At 32.5% G+C, this 16,136-nt stretch overlaps 1 protein-coding gene across 1 annotated transcript in view; it reads right to left on the minus strand.

Annotated features, from left to right (window-relative positions):
• Nucleotides 1-16,136, minus strand: part of LOC145293101 (dynein axonemal heavy chain 3-like) — a 404,365-nt gene that overhangs the window by 300,910 nt on the left and 87,319 nt on the right. The window contains exons 17-20 of the mRNA XM_080139477.1: nucleotides 14,935-15,125; nucleotides 13,499-13,730; nucleotides 8,050-8,261; nucleotides 7,202-7,293 (exon numbers count right to left, since the gene is read on the minus strand). Coding sequence (XP_079995603.1) covers nucleotides 7,202-7,293; nucleotides 8,050-8,261; nucleotides 13,499-13,730; nucleotides 14,935-15,125 — 727 coding nt within the window. The remainder of the gene's footprint in view (nucleotides 1-7,201; nucleotides 7,294-8,049; nucleotides 8,262-13,498; nucleotides 13,731-14,934; nucleotides 15,126-16,136) is intronic.

Raw genomic sequence — 16,136 nt, forward strand, 5'->3', positions numbered from 1 at the left:
GTCGTAACACCGAAAAGAATATGCTGTTGTCATAACCCTAGGCATCACACACCATCTTAGGCTTTGCTCTTGTGTAACAGTAAGTAAATAGAGACTTATTGAAATAAATTTTTTTAAATTATTTAATCCAAGAGCAATAACTCTATTATAATAAAGCCGTATCCCTGTCTGTTTGTTTACTAGGCACCTCCAAAATTCATCACAGAATTAACCCCTCCCTATATGTAACACGATGTAGCTTCATTATGAGTTAATATTATCAATATAACATTTGTACCATTTAAAAGAAGAAGGGCAAAATAAACTAGTAATAATTTTTTAAAAAATTTTTTCATCGTACGAAAATAATGAAATTGCGAGACGAAAATCGTGTTTACATAATTAGCACTTTAAAATAATGTTCCCATGTAATAAGCATTTCGAACGTGAAAACATACCCGTGTTTAATAAATCTAGCAAAAATCGACTAATGGTTAGATTTTCATGAAATTTTCGATGCTTATCCATTTTAGAATGAAATTACATATAAAATGCAGTTTCCCTAAAATATATGACAGGAAATATTTTTTTAGTGTGTCCCTCCCACCATATTTTTTTTTTTCGAAATTTGAACAAAATATATTTAAATCTATCGAAATTTCTATTTATTATGAAACATAAGAGTTCAAATAAGTAAAATATATATAAATTTTTTTAAATTTAAATATACGTATTGAACAAAAACTTACCTTAAAGTTGCAATTAAAAAATTAATATAAATTTAATATTATTATGTTTTTTTAAATAGCGTTTTTCTAATCAATATATACTATTATCAGTTGAATTGCCAAGAAAAAGAAACTTCCTAAAAATTAATTAATTTTTAAAAGATTAAAACGATTAAAATTCCATGATTTCAAAATGTTCTATTCCAACATAGATTTTTAATTAATTGTGTTTAAATTTTTTTTTAATATTAAGTTTTAATATAAACATGGCTCTTAGCAGCTATTTTATCACCAGATGAAAACTGATTGAAAATATTATTGCACAAAAAATAAACATTTTGTAAACCACCCTCATATCTTGTCTGTCTCTTTTATCAGACAAAAGTATGGAAGCCGGTAATTAACCAAATGAAGACTCGTACATATTTAATAAAACCGTATTTCATATTTTGGATTGAGCACTATCGTAAATAATCTTACTCGCTACTTAATTTAGCTGAAAAAATGCGAAGCTCGCGGTTTGTTTACAAACAACGTTTGAGCACTTTACGAGTGGCGGACGGATGTTTATTTAAATAGACATTTGGACGGATTAATTACGGCCACCGCTTCCGTAGTCAGGGGGTAGAACTGCCGACTGTCATCACGACGGTTCTAGGTTCGATCCTTGGCTTGGGATAGGTGTTAGTCTAGTGGCACTGATGAGTTGTGAAACAACGAAACAGGACTGTATGTCGATGACTAAAATATATTTCATATTTGATATACAAATGGTTATAATATTATTAATCATTAAACTGTGTAAATCTTAAAACCTAACAAAATTATCATCATCATCATCATCATCATAACGGGCTCCTTGCCCAGACCAATGTGACTCTTCCTCTCCAGAGTTTCCTGTCTTCCATCAGTTGCCTCAGATCTTCAGGTTCACAGTTGGCGTCATGTGCTATTTGTTGGATGTACATGGATCTAGGTCGTCCTCTGCTTGCGTGTCTGTGTCGTGGAGTCCATAGCAATACATCACTCACCAATTCATGCTTGCTCCTCAGACAATGACCGGCAAATCGTAGGCATCTTTCTCTGATGGTATTAGATATGGCAGGTAGATTGCCATAAAGTTGCTGCTTCGTGAGATGATTTTGCCAAGATATATTTAATATTGTTTTTAGCATACGGGTGTATGTGCCATTTAGTTTTCTTTCCAATCTTTTGGTGAGTGTCCAGGTTGTAGCACCGTAAACAAGGACAGACTCTACCACTACCCTGAAGAACTGCCTTTTCAGTTTGTCAGCCAGTCTCGAAGTCCATACTGAATGTAGCCCATCCAATGCGATCCATGCTTTTGAGATGCGAATTCCGATATCTCTCTCTGTGGAAACTATGTTGCTGCCCAGATACGTAAACTCAGCGACTTCTTTCATTGAAAGTCATAAACTTTGTCTTATCTGCATTTATATGGAAACCAATGTCATTTGCAAACTTTTCTAGCTTATGTAACAGTGTTTGCGCATCAGCAGTGTTGTTCGCGAACAAAGCAATATCGTCTGCATAATCTGCATCAGTTATGTGTGCTGATTGATGACGTCTGTTTCTGGATTCATTTAGGGTGAAGCCTAGCATGTTGTGTATATCAACAGAGGTGCAAAGTACAAAGTCAAGACAGACAATGAAAAGAAAATCGGCAAGAGTATCTCCTTATAGAACCCCAGTGCGGATGTCGAAAAATTCAGTGTCCCCATCTGGGGGCCTGACCATTGCTCGAGTGTGCTCATATGGCATCATGATAGCATTAATGACTTCATTTGGAATGCCATATGCTTTTAATACGCTGGCCGTTTTTCCTCTATGTACAGAGTTGAATGCTTTGGAGAAATCTACAAAGATCATGACTGCCTCAATGTTTTTTGCTTTGACTCCTTCAATCAGTCTCCTTACAGTAAGTATTTGACTAGTAGTAGAGCGATTCTTTCTAAATCTATTTTGGTTCTTCCTGGGCACTTCTTCAATCTTTGGTTGGAGAAGGATGGCATTGTAGATTTTTACTGCAATTGGAGTGAGTGTTATTCCTCTGTAGTTGCTTGGTATGCTTAGGTCACCCTTCTTGGGGAAGGGAAGTATGCATCCTTCCTTCCATATATGAATAATGTCTTGATTATATACATAATTGCATGAATTAAGAAGTATGTCATTGAAACCACCTGTCTTCCATACTTCAGGAGGTATGTTATCTAAGTCTTTAACTTTTCTCGTTTTAATATTATTTTATCATTTTCCCACGGTACTTTTTGCTTTACTTTGGGCTTCAGAGGTATACACTTCTTTGCTGCTTCTTGGTGCGATCTAACAAAGTTTTCATAGGTGGTATTAGCAGTTGGTTCCTGCTCTTGTGCTTGTAAAGCATCAAATCTGTTTCGCAGTTCGAAGATGAATTTCTGTTTGATCTGATTGTCATGTGACAACGTTGACCAATTGTAGGGCTGTCTAGATGATTTTTTAGTTTTGCTTGCTCGTAGGCTTAACTTCAACTTAGAGGTTACAATCCTATGATCAGTAGACACACCATAGAAACTGCTATAAGCTTCACAGTTATGACAGTATTGATCCACTTCTTATTCATAAAAAGATAGTCCAGTTGTGCCTTGTCTCCATTTGAGGATTGATGGGTCCAGAGCTTACCGGGTCTTTTCTGAAAAAGGGTATTCATGCATTGTAGGTTGTTTTCAAGGAGAAAAGTTAATAGATACTCTCCATTTCGGTTTGTTTCATCATGTAAAGAGAACTTATGCTTGTTGTCTTCCCATCCTATATGTGCATTCATGTCACCCCCGATAACCAATAAATTATGTTTGGGGATTGAGCACACTATTGCTGAGAGTTCATTGTAGAAATTCAGGATCTCTTGCTTGTCACTGACGTTGGTAAGGCTATAGCAACAAATAACAGTAGTAGCAGGATTACCACTGAAGGTAGCAAGAATTATCCTTTGTGTTATCTTCTCTGCACTTTTCAATGATTTCAATGCTCGAGGGCTAAGCAGAAGTCTTATTCCCCCAATGGTATTTGTCGAATTTTTCCATGCTGACGCTGATACTAGTGTCCAGTTGTTACCAATTTCATGGTACTTTATGTCCATGTCATTGTGGAAGAGACGGTGCTCTTGAATACACACAATATCGATATCGTGTTCTTTGGATGAAGCAACAAGTTCTGATATTTGAGATGTGGGTTGAAGTGTCCGTACATTAAAGGTGGATATTTTGATGGTATGTCTACATTTTGCTAGCTTAGGTTTTGGTGCTGTAGTAAACTTGACAATAGCTGTGGTCAGTGCTGGCACACCAAGTAGAGACCCTTGGTTACCCATATGGCGGTCGATGTGGTATGGAATTCTGGTTTGATTTAGAGTCATATTGAATCTTTCAATATCTCAGATAATATCACCTGTGTGAGCTACATCAACAGGCGAATCGCAGTAATTTCTCAATTAGACTAGTTGAACCTAATCGTTGATCTCTTAATGATTCTTCCGCTCAGCATCTTTTGTGCCCTGCCATTCTTTAGTTCTTCCGCCATTCTTTAGTTCTCCCGCCATTCTTTAGTTCTCCCGCCAAGGCGCATAACTGTCATGCTGCTCCCCATGACGTTACCAGGGCCCATTTACCAGTTCATGTTCTACATCAGTCATGAGTGGTCCTACATGATTACCATAGACTATATCCTCATTCTGCCATGATTTAGGTCTAATGTGAGTGTTTATTTCATCAGGCGGTATAGCCTGTTGAGGCAATCCTATACTGTTGTAACTTCCGCACGAGCTATGATGACATTTGCGGAGATTCAAATACTTTTTATCACCAGGATCGGTATGCTCTTCACAGCATTTTTTTGAAGTAATGAAAAAAATAAATAAATAAATAAAAATAAAAAAATAAAATAAAATCCTTTACTCACATGAGATCATTCTGTTTAACTGATATAACGCAATCGCCGTCCAACTAAATTTGTAATTTTTTTTTTTTTTTTTAGTTTTTATCAATTGGACCGATACGCTCCTCACAGTCTTCTCAAATTAATGAAAAAATCCTTTACTCACATGACAAAATTATAACAAAGATTAATTATGAATTGCAGTTTGAAGAAGATAAACAAAGGTTTTAAAAACTTATTAATTCGCTTCTGCTTTTCCATAGTTCGTATAGTTAATACAAATCTGACGTCACGGGAACATGCGTCCCATTTTCCACAATTCTTCACATTCGTTAGGCAGAGCGTATTGTTTTCAATATAATTAATATAAACAAAAGGTGCACTGTTTCACAAATAAGTTTTCATGCTGGAAACAGACTGATATGCCCTTTCATTCCAGCATGATTTCTATATATACTATTTATTCAAATGAAATCTACATTCAATGAGTAACCTCATTTGCATATTACATTAAAGAATATCTATTTTAATGATTAGCTCGATTTTATTTATTGCTTGTTGTAATAGAATTCTTTTAATTATTCTATTTAGAAATATTTTTTTAAGTTGATTTATTTATTTTCTACTTCATTTATATTTGATTTAATTAATTTTCAATTTCTAATAGCTAACAACAGTTACGTTTAAAACCGGAAGTAAGCATATTTATTTAAGCTATGAGAGTTATTTCCCCTTCAAGGTATTAGAGTCACTTCACATTTGATTTTCATAGACAAAGAGGGGTGTGTTTTATGCTTCCCTAAATCCAACATGTGGTCATTTTTTGTAACAAGTTAAGACATTCGGTGTATCTTAAATTGTATCCCTCTGCCGGGCAATATGTTTTGACCGGGCAACACCGAGTATACACAGCTAGTCATTCACAAAGTTGTTTTATACCATTCAAATGAAAGTGATAATAAATTAATTTTTAAAACTTTGAATTGTGTTTTTTTTTTTGTCAAAAAAGTATTTTTAATAAAAGAATATTTTACTTTGCTTATAATTATTCTAGAAGATTTTAATATTTATGTGCGACAAATTAAGGCACGACATAGGTACGACAACTGGCTCCTGTTGATTCTCTATTCGTGCGATTTAGGCATGTTAGTCGATCAACCTGTAACGCCAGACAGTCAGACACAACAACTGGCTCTTGCTGATCGAATATTTATGCAATCTCAGTATGTAAACAATAAACCAAACAGATCTCTAGCTATAAAGATTAGATGAAATCAAGAGTTTATTTTTTGGCAAAAACCTCAAAAAATATTTGTCAAAAATAAAGTCTTGATTGTTTTTTGAAACCTAAAAAAAAAACTAAATGGAAGAGTTTTAACACAATAACAAATCTGACAAACATGAAATTAGAATCGTATTTACAAGAGTTATTTTGGGAGCCTCTGTATGTCTAGAACAACAGGAAACAATTGGTTTTAATTTAGACCGACTGGCCTGCTGTTTTATTTTCTGCTAAATTTAGAGAATCGCCTAGAACCAGTTGTTTTGCCTTGCTGCATCTTTGCCATTCCTTAATTTGTCGTATATAAATACTAAAACCGGATTCTAAAAAAATATAGAATTATTTAAACTTCTATGAAAGGAAACAAAAACATTTTTATTGATTCTGCCTGCCATACATCTTTTGCCTACAATGTAACGAGGAAGTTGTGGTTAAAACAATCAAGTGTTAACTATTCTACACTTCCAAGTAACAATTTCCGGTGTTAAATTCGACACACTGCTGTCAAAATTCACTTCTCAAAATGCGACACTGTTGCCAAAAACTCGTTACTCCAAAACTCGACACTGCTGTCAAAAACTCAACTTCAAAACACGATTGCTACTCCAACATCCAAATCCAAAATCACAGAAGAATAACTTATCTTGCCTTAGTGGCATTTCAGTCCACGGATGTAATAAAAGGATTTGAAGACACGATGAATGAAACAAAATTCACTTAATAAGATAACACACCATTTTTTTAGGTCTCAGGCTTCACATATAGATGAGACTCATAATTTTAAAATCTATATAATTTTTTTATAAAGTAATAACCTTCAAATGACTCATGTCAAAATTTAAACCGAATTTGGTTATTAGTTAACAAATTACAGTTATTTAATAAAAGTTAGAATTTGCAAGTTTTTCAAACGATGAGAAAATTTGAATTTCGTGTTTGATAAAGCATTGCTTTCTGATATGAAACGATGCCGTTCAAGCATAGCAATGACTTAATATTCGAATTCTGTTCCATCAGAAACAACCGTTAACAGGTGGTATGCTGATTTTAAACGCAATAAGTACCGACATTAATGATGCTGAACACTCAAGTCGTTCAAATTCGGCAATAAAAAGTCAGCAATTTCGTTTTGGTTGTTCTTAAATTGAAGTTGCATAAGATAGCGGCGGTGTTGAAAATTTCAGGCGGCAGCTTATTCACCAATTTATATGAACATTAAAAAAAAAAAAAAAAAAAAACTCTATTTATTCACGGAAGGGGGAGGGGGGAAATAATGACTCACTTGGGTAGAAAATCTGCTAGCCCAGAATTCAACATGTCGTATAAAGAGGTTTCTGCAGTTGGTTGCACTTTAAAGCCTACAATTTCACTAACCTGAAAAACAAGATAAATGCAAGTGTCACATTTTTACCAGAAACTGCAGAAATTATTTTCATATCGAATCAGTTTTAATAAAACAATTTAATGCAACATTTTATAGATCATCATAAAATACATTTCTTCCTATCAATTTGAAACAAAACAAATTGTTTGATTGGTAGAAAATTGTTGCATCTCTGTTATGTTTAAAAAAAAATGACAGCACACTGATATATAAAAATATTACAATATATCTTTATTATCGGCGACGGTGATGTATGGTTGTTAGGAGGAGATGTATGCACAAGAATTTGACAGATTGATTCTTCTCGACCCAAATCCTCAACCAACCTTGATATCTTTTTTGTTGTTATATAACTATTTATGACCATCTAAAAAAAACCTCCTTGGAATGACATTGTCACTGTAACCATACCCCAAGGGGGTTTTATTTGGTCATTGTAATTTCACTGAATGTATCTGACTTTGATTAGACTTGATTACACCTATGTAACCTTTTGCCAAAAAATGCCCTTTCAAATATCATACATTTAACCTTTTTTTTTTTTGACAATTGATCAAGTTTGTTGTTTCTTCCAGGTGCTTGGTGTCAGGTTCATAATTTTTATTCAAATGATTCTTTGGTACATTTGATAATTGTTTTGTTGTTTCTTACATTTGTCGCCAGGTGCATGTCTTTGTTAAAATGATTTCTTGATACATTTCTTGATATTAAACAAAATTACTTCACAAGAGAAATATCTTAATTACCCGATTCCAGTGACGTTCTTGCATCCCAGGATTGCATATCACTTGCAATATGGGTAAATGCAACTTGAATTTATCCAATTTTCCTCTGACGCTATCCGCAATGCGCCGTGGACCTGGTTGCTCACTCAAAACTTTTGTTAGCTTGAACATTGTCCTCCACATCTCACCAACTTCGTTTTCAATAGACTCAGCATTAAATTCTATGAATGGTCCTGAAAATGATAAATATATTTAGCATTCAATGTATTTTAGAATTCAATATTTAACATTCAATAAATAGCCTCAATGTTTAGCATTCAATTTTTTTTTTTTACATTTAATGAAATAGCATTTAATATTTATCAATCAATGTTTTTAGCATTAGGATTCAATAAGTAGTCTGAATGTTTAAAATTCAATGTTTTTTACATAATAGTATTCAATGTTTAGCATTCAATAAATAGCATTCAATATTTATCAGTCAATATTTTTAGTATTAAATATTTAGCATTCAATGTTTTTAGCATTCATTAAATAGCATTCGATATTTAGAATTCAATGTTTTAGCATTCAATAAATAGAATCCAATATTTAGCATTCAATAAATAGCGTTCATTATTTAGCATTCAATTTTTTTTAGCATTCAATATTAAGCATTCAATGCTTTTTTGTTTTTATCTTCTTTGCAACAAAATTTTAATCTTGGATTCAGTATTTGAAATTCAATTCAGTGTATTGACACAAGATCGGTACAGGACTAGAACGACGATGATGATGATGATGATGCATCATAAAAGTTAAATGAAAATGTTATTACCTCGGTCAAAGAGGTTATGCTTTCAGTCAAATCTGTTTGCTAGCTTGTCACTATGCTTGTTTATGTACAGCATAGATTCTACATCGCTTAACCAATCATCACCTGGTGTGGTCAAAATATTGGTCAAGGTCTCACTTAGAACTTTAGATATATAAGTCAAATGTCAAAATCAATATCATGGAAAAGGTGAAAATCACATCTTTGACAATAATTTTGGTTCTGTTCATCATACCGACTCACAACTTGGGCCATATTGTAGTCAATAAAGTCCCGCATTTATATGAACTTGATTTTTAACCTTGCTATCCGTGACACTGCTTCTCATGTTTTTTTTTAACCAATTGATTTTGAAAGGAATAGCAGGAGAGAGAGCAGACTCATGTGTTTGCAGTGTAGTTTTGTAATGTAGTCATCTATTTCTCTCTAATAGACCAAACACACTGTATGTAGACTCGGTTGCAAGGAAAATTATAATTTCGACACAACTTTTCTTGGTGAAGGAAAAGGGTATTTATTTTGATCATTTCACGTATCCAAACAACAGGCTGTCTGTCAGTAAATTGCACCAAAAAATCTCATATCATAAAAATCTCGAATGGCACTATAGGAAGTAGGGAGAGAGAGCAGACTTACGCGTTTTGCTGAACGAAACTAGCCAACTGCTATACGTCTTTTCTCTTTTTTCTCTTCCCTTCCTTCCAATATTGATTCCTATATATGCATTTGAGTTCGTAACGTCATGCTTATGCCATGTCTCCAAATGCTAATGTGATTATGTTACAGTCAGTCCAACGACCACAAGTGCAAGACTCGAACATAACCATTAAAAGACAATGCCTCCCAGTTTTTATAATAAGTGGAAGACTTTATTATTATCTATAAGGTTCAACGCCACGACACTATCTAATTTACATAAATGTTTAAGATGTGTATGAACACACTATGTAAATTATATTAAAAAAAGGTCGTTCTTTCTCTAAATGTTCACAGAAACAAAAAAAATATTAGGAAGTGGTTGAATCAGCATTGAGTGATAGGAGTGAGGGAAAGAAATAGATAGCTAAGTGAGAGATTGGTGACTTGTCCAGTTAATTATATATCAATATTAAAATGGATTTTTTTTTTCAAACATAACTGCTGTGGAATAAGTTGGTCTACCCATTGCAGAAATAATAGATTTACCCAGAGACTATAAATATTGATCACATTATTATCATATTATTGATCACATCTAAATATTGATCACATTATTATCATATTATTGATCACATCTAAATATTGATCACATTATTATCATATTATTGATCACATCTAAATATTGATCACATTATTATCATATTATTGATCACATCTAAATATTGATCACATTATTATCATATTATTGATCACATCTAAATATTGATCACATTATTATCATATTATTGATCACATCTAAATATTGATCACATTATTATCATATTATTGATCACATCTAAATATTGATCACATTATTATCATATTATTGATCACATCTAAATATTGATCACATTATTATCATATTATTGATCACATCTAAATATTGATCACATTATTTGGATTCTTCAGACAACTGTTCTCATCTTGTGTGCATTTCCACAACGTTTTGGTCGATGTAACCTCTGATCTTCTTACGGTGTATCTTATTGAACTTGGAAATATTTCTGTTGAACTCAGGAATGTTTCTGTTGAACTCGAGAATTTGGATGGAACTTCGAGCGGAACCCTTCACAAGGGTAGTATGCTCTTGTTCGGTCAGCCATAACTGGATAGAGATCCTAAGTAACTCATAATTGTATTTTTTAGTCGCCCACACTGAGAATTGAACCTTCAACCTTCAAGAGAATATCACTTTTACAACTGATACTTTCCAAGTACTCTAACCATTGCACCACAGGTTCAAAAACATAATATCTAAATATTGATGTAGCGATTTGTGACATTCATGGCCTTAGAATGATGACGTGTACTTTTTCTGATACACTTTTTGTTAAATATATCATTGTGTTTGTCTTGATTATTACCCGTCTTCAAGGCTACAACGATAACCCAATCTCAGAACAAGTATTATTTTAACAAAGTTGTCATTAAAAATATTCAAAAAAGACCTGAAAGAAAAAAGTTAATTGTGCAGTGTTGCATTACATATGTACGTCGATCTATTTTGGTTTTGTTAATGTATGTATAACTATGAGTAGCAATTCGTTTCTGCTTGTCTGACTCTCACTGGTGTGTAAGAATGTGTGTGCGAGATAAAGAGAGCTTGTATGTGAGTCACTGAAGTAGTTTTATTTAAATAAGAAAATCAAATTTTATGATTAACCAAGGAGTGACTGCTACGCAATGCCATTTTGAAAACAGCTAAAAAAAACAAGGAAGATAACTCAATTCAAACATTCGAGATCTTTGTTGCCTATGAAGTCCCATTAATCACTTAAAAATTATTTTCGTTATAAAAGTAAATCTACTTAATCTCTTCGCGTGATATTTTTGGAATATGATGTTTTTAATTCATCACAGTTACATATATCATATAGATTTTTATGATTAACTGGCGTTTAGTATAATCTCCCTCTCTTTCTTTATCTTTCTAGATATAAAAGTGATCTTGTTTGTCTGTCTGTCTGTCTGTATGAGAAACGATCTCTACCAAACTACTCTGTCAAGTTTTGGCTTGCAGACTTAGGACTTGATATATAGGGGATTTTGATCTGTGGAACAAAGTCAGTTTGGTTTTTAGTCGGGAAAAATGGCTGCTAAGAGGTCAAAATTTAAAACACATGGAACTTGGTAGGTATTAAATATCGACCTCGTATGCATACACAAACATACATGCAATACAGTTGATTAATTTTTAAGGTTCTAATATCTGTCTGTTGTTAGCTCAGATGGTAACGAATAAAGCTGGAGAGCTTAATGTTTAGGTTTCGATTCTAACTGATTACACCCAAGTCATACTTTTTTAATTTTTGAAATTACGGTAACAGAGCCGTTGATGCTTATGTAGCAGAAGCAGTGGCATGACATATATGCAAATGAGCAAGCTAGTGTGAGAGGTGACGTCACAGTGGAGGAAGAGAAGAAAAAGAAAAGCAGAGAGAAAAAAGGTACAATGTGGTGAGCGACCGGCAAGCGTGTACTGGCATGAGATAGATGTGTGATACATGGATGGCAAGAGTGACTTGGAAGCATGAGCTAGTGCAAGAGAAATTTTTAAGACAAGATGCAACAATCATATGTCATGAGGCGAGCTGCAGACATAGCAATGGAAAGAAAAAGAGAGATAAAAAAACATGTGAGCAGTGGCAGCAAGGCGAAACATGTGTTGACAAGAAAGATTTAAAGTTCCACATGATGGCGAAACAAAGATACTTGTGAAACCTAGATGCAGGTGTAGTTTGGAAAGTACCATAACTAAACGCCTTTTATTCAAGCAAGAAAAAGCTGAGTTGAATTTTCTTCAATTTGTCCCTTTGTGACTGTCTCTACATACAACATTTGGGTCCATGTTAACATGTCACTATCATGTTATATCATGACTATATATTAGGTACAATATAATAATCAAGAGAGAATTGGCTTTATAATAATAATAAATACGAAATCTGCATAAATTAAAATATCATATCAAAACATATTTTACAACTGAGTCACGCAGGGTAGCCTGCTAGTAAAAAAAATATTTTTACAGTTCTCCTTTGTGGATATATATTGCTAATGGAGATTTGGTATCTGCTTGCTTAAAGCTGAGATTATACTACCACTTATATTAATTGTACAATCTTTTAATGCTCAATTCAAAAAGCACCAGTCTAACTACAACCTCTATCAACAATTTCCCCCACTCTCCATCTGTGCCTTAATCTAAACACAAATTCTTTGAACAAAGCTTCTTTCCTAGAACTGCCTGCCTGTGGAACTTTGTTCTGTTAGCCTGCTTTTCAGCTGACTATGATATAATCGTCAACAAGAGCAATGTAAACAGGTTCTTGTTGAGCCGTCCCATTAAAGAGTCAATTTCTACCCAATTTGCACCATTAATGATTACTATACCGTTTCTACCCAATTTGCTCCATTAATGATTACTATACCGTTTCTACCCAATTTGCTCCATTAATGATTACTATACCGTTTCTACCCAATTTGCTCCATTAATGATTACTATACCGTTTCTACCCAATTTGCACCATTAATGATTACTATACCGTTTCTACCCAATTTGCACTATTAATGATTACTATACCGTTTCTACCCAATTTGCTCCATTAATGATTACTCTACCGTTTCTACCCAATTTGCTCCATTAATGATTACTATACCGTTGTCTCAGTGACCATCGTACACTCATTAACCCTTATCATTTAATGGTCTTCAGGCCTTAATAAGTGGTGAGTCTCTAGTTAAAAAAAAAGCTGGATTTCTTAAAGCTGCAAACACAATTAGTTTTGCAAAGACTTTCCTTTATTATTGTTTAATTAGATACACATATTATCTCTGTCTCATGTGTTTATGTACCCAATTTTCCAGCATTTACCCAACTTCAGCAACAAACGATCACTTGCGATAATTATAATTAAAGGAAATTGATTAGAATTTTTTCCTTTTTCGCGATATAAAAATAGGAACATACATACGTACCATTCATCCATGCTTCCTGTTTTTGGTGGAAATTATAAGCCGTGTTCCATAATTTATCATAAGGTTCCTTCAATTGGAACATCATTGGCAGATTCTGGAAGGTGCTTATCTCGAAGCCAAGCAATTCTTCTTGGTTGTTAATATCTTCCAACGTGTTTTGCGCATCTTCCAAACTTTTCTGCAAATTGCTCAGATGTTCCACGTTGGCCTTCATCTCGTCAGAACTCATTATCTACATCAAAACAGGAAAAGACATTCAAATACTTTACTGCATTCGAACATTGGTCAATGGCGAATTTTCAGGTACGGAAAATAAAAATGATTTCTTTATCAACATGCAAAACATAAATGATAAATTATTAGTTATTAACGCACGTAAAGAATCCCAAATTTCGTGTTTCAGAAAATTTTGATCACATAATATGTGATATTTTTGTGGACGGTGTAATCTAAAAAGCGTAACCTCGTCTGAAATTACCGGGCACTATTTTATCAATATATTAAAAGAACAGAAAACAATTAAATCCAAATAATATTGGATAAAACAAAAATAAATAAAAGAATTAATAAATTGAATTGGTAAATGAAGATGTCAGAAAAATGGAGGCACATTTTTTAATAGAACAGAAAATAATTAAATTTAGTTTTTCATAAATAAATAAATAAATAAATTTATAACAAAAAACATAATTCTTTTTTCAATGTACGATTTAAAAGAAGTAATGTATATATAAATATAGCTTATTTTTTGTATTTTGTATTTAAATTCTTTTTCACCAAACAATGAACAATTAAAAATATCTTTAATTAAATATAACATTCCTTGATTAATTAAAATGATTATTTTTAACGAATTTACTTAAAATAACTTTACATTATTTATTAACATAATTATTTTTAGCGAATTTACGTAGAAATAACTTTGTGCTTTTATATAATACGAAAGTATCTTGAATTAAATATAACTTTACTTGATTTATTAAAATAATTATTTTATATAAATAATTATTTTTATATAAATTAATTTTATAAAAGGAATTAAAATGTAATACGACATGGTGAGAATCCGAAAATTTGGAAGAGAAGCTGCAGTTACCTTTATATTTTATCATTACGCCATCTTGGATTTTAATCAATTTTCTTCCAGATTGATTGTTGCTATTTCTTCTGATGAGTTAAGGGCATAATAGATTCACTAGTTGATATAATTATTAAGTGATTGATTTTGTGCTACGAAACAGACACTGTCAAGAACTGTAAGGATCAATTGATGTAAAGGAATAAAATCTAAAATTGTCAACATCATGTAATTTGGAATATAAATTTTTGCCATTTATATATATATATATATATATATATATATATATATATATATATATATATATATATATATATATATATATATATATATATATGAACTGGATCTGTTTATATACCTCTTTTCTTTTGAAGGATTCAATTTCTTTCATCCTGTCCTCAAGAGAAAGTTTAAAGTTGTCCAACTGCATCTTCAGTTTGTCTTCAATTCGTTCCCGTTCGGTTTGGAGACGAGTCTGGCTCGACTCAAAAACAAGCTGAATATTGTTAGGCCAACAGAAGACAGTCTTGTTCAACTTGATGTCTTCATCTGTAAATAAATAAAAATTCAGGATCTAAAAAAAATGTTATCTTTTTATAAAAATATTTGGAATCAGAGTTCTACATCTTCTTTATCATAACCATGATGTTTTTGAAAAAATTATTCATTTACAGTGATCGAAACAAATTAGGCACAAGGCCATACACCCTCCTTCCCAATCCTCGAGCAATAAAGGAGGGGGTCGGCCACGCTATCTCTCTTCCGTTAATTCTCTTCTCCTCTTTTTTTCAGTTGTACCTTCTCCTTTAGCCGTTTAGCACCACATTTTTTGGCACCAATTCGGCTCCTCACTCTGGACACCGTTTCTATGTCATTTGAAACCACGGTGTGTTTGATTGTGTCGACCTAAAATGTATGTCATACCCAGTAACTGTTTTCTCTTTTACTTTTGTTCTACCCCAAACAAGGCATACTGATTCTTAGAAGTAATGACTCCTGTGAATCAAGGCTATTTCCTGAACCCACACAGGTGTTGACCTTCTTTTCAAAACTTTTACCATTGACTCTGCCCCCACCCTATTGAAGTTTGGATGAGCAATCATCTCAAGTGTCTAGTTGCTTTCAACAAAAGACCACAATGCTCTCTCGCGAAACTGACACGACTTCCACCAATTACCGAGGCCATATTTTTTCCATGGTTGTCAATTATTCAGTTAATTTATCATTTTTAACTATTCCGCTATTTCCTTCATGCTAGAAGGAGGAACCTACACTCTCGTCATATGACAGAGAACCACGCCATGTTCTTCTTCTTCTTCTTCTTCTTCTTCTTCTTATTATTATTATTATTATTATTATTATTATTATTATTATTATTATTATTATTATTATTATTATAATAATAATAATAATAATAATAATAATAATAATAATAATAATAATAATAATAATAATAATAATAATAATAATAATAATAATAATAATAATAATAATAATAATAATAATAATAATAATAATAATAATAATAATAATAATAATAATAATAATAATAATAATAAT

The sequence above is a fragment of the Euprymna scolopes genome, chromosome 14, assembly GCF_053919585.1.
Source record: "Euprymna scolopes isolate OS-2025 chromosome 14, ASM5391958v1, whole genome shotgun sequence".
NCBI classification, from domain to species: Eukaryota; Metazoa; Mollusca; class Cephalopoda; order Sepiida; family Sepiolidae; genus Euprymna; species Euprymna scolopes.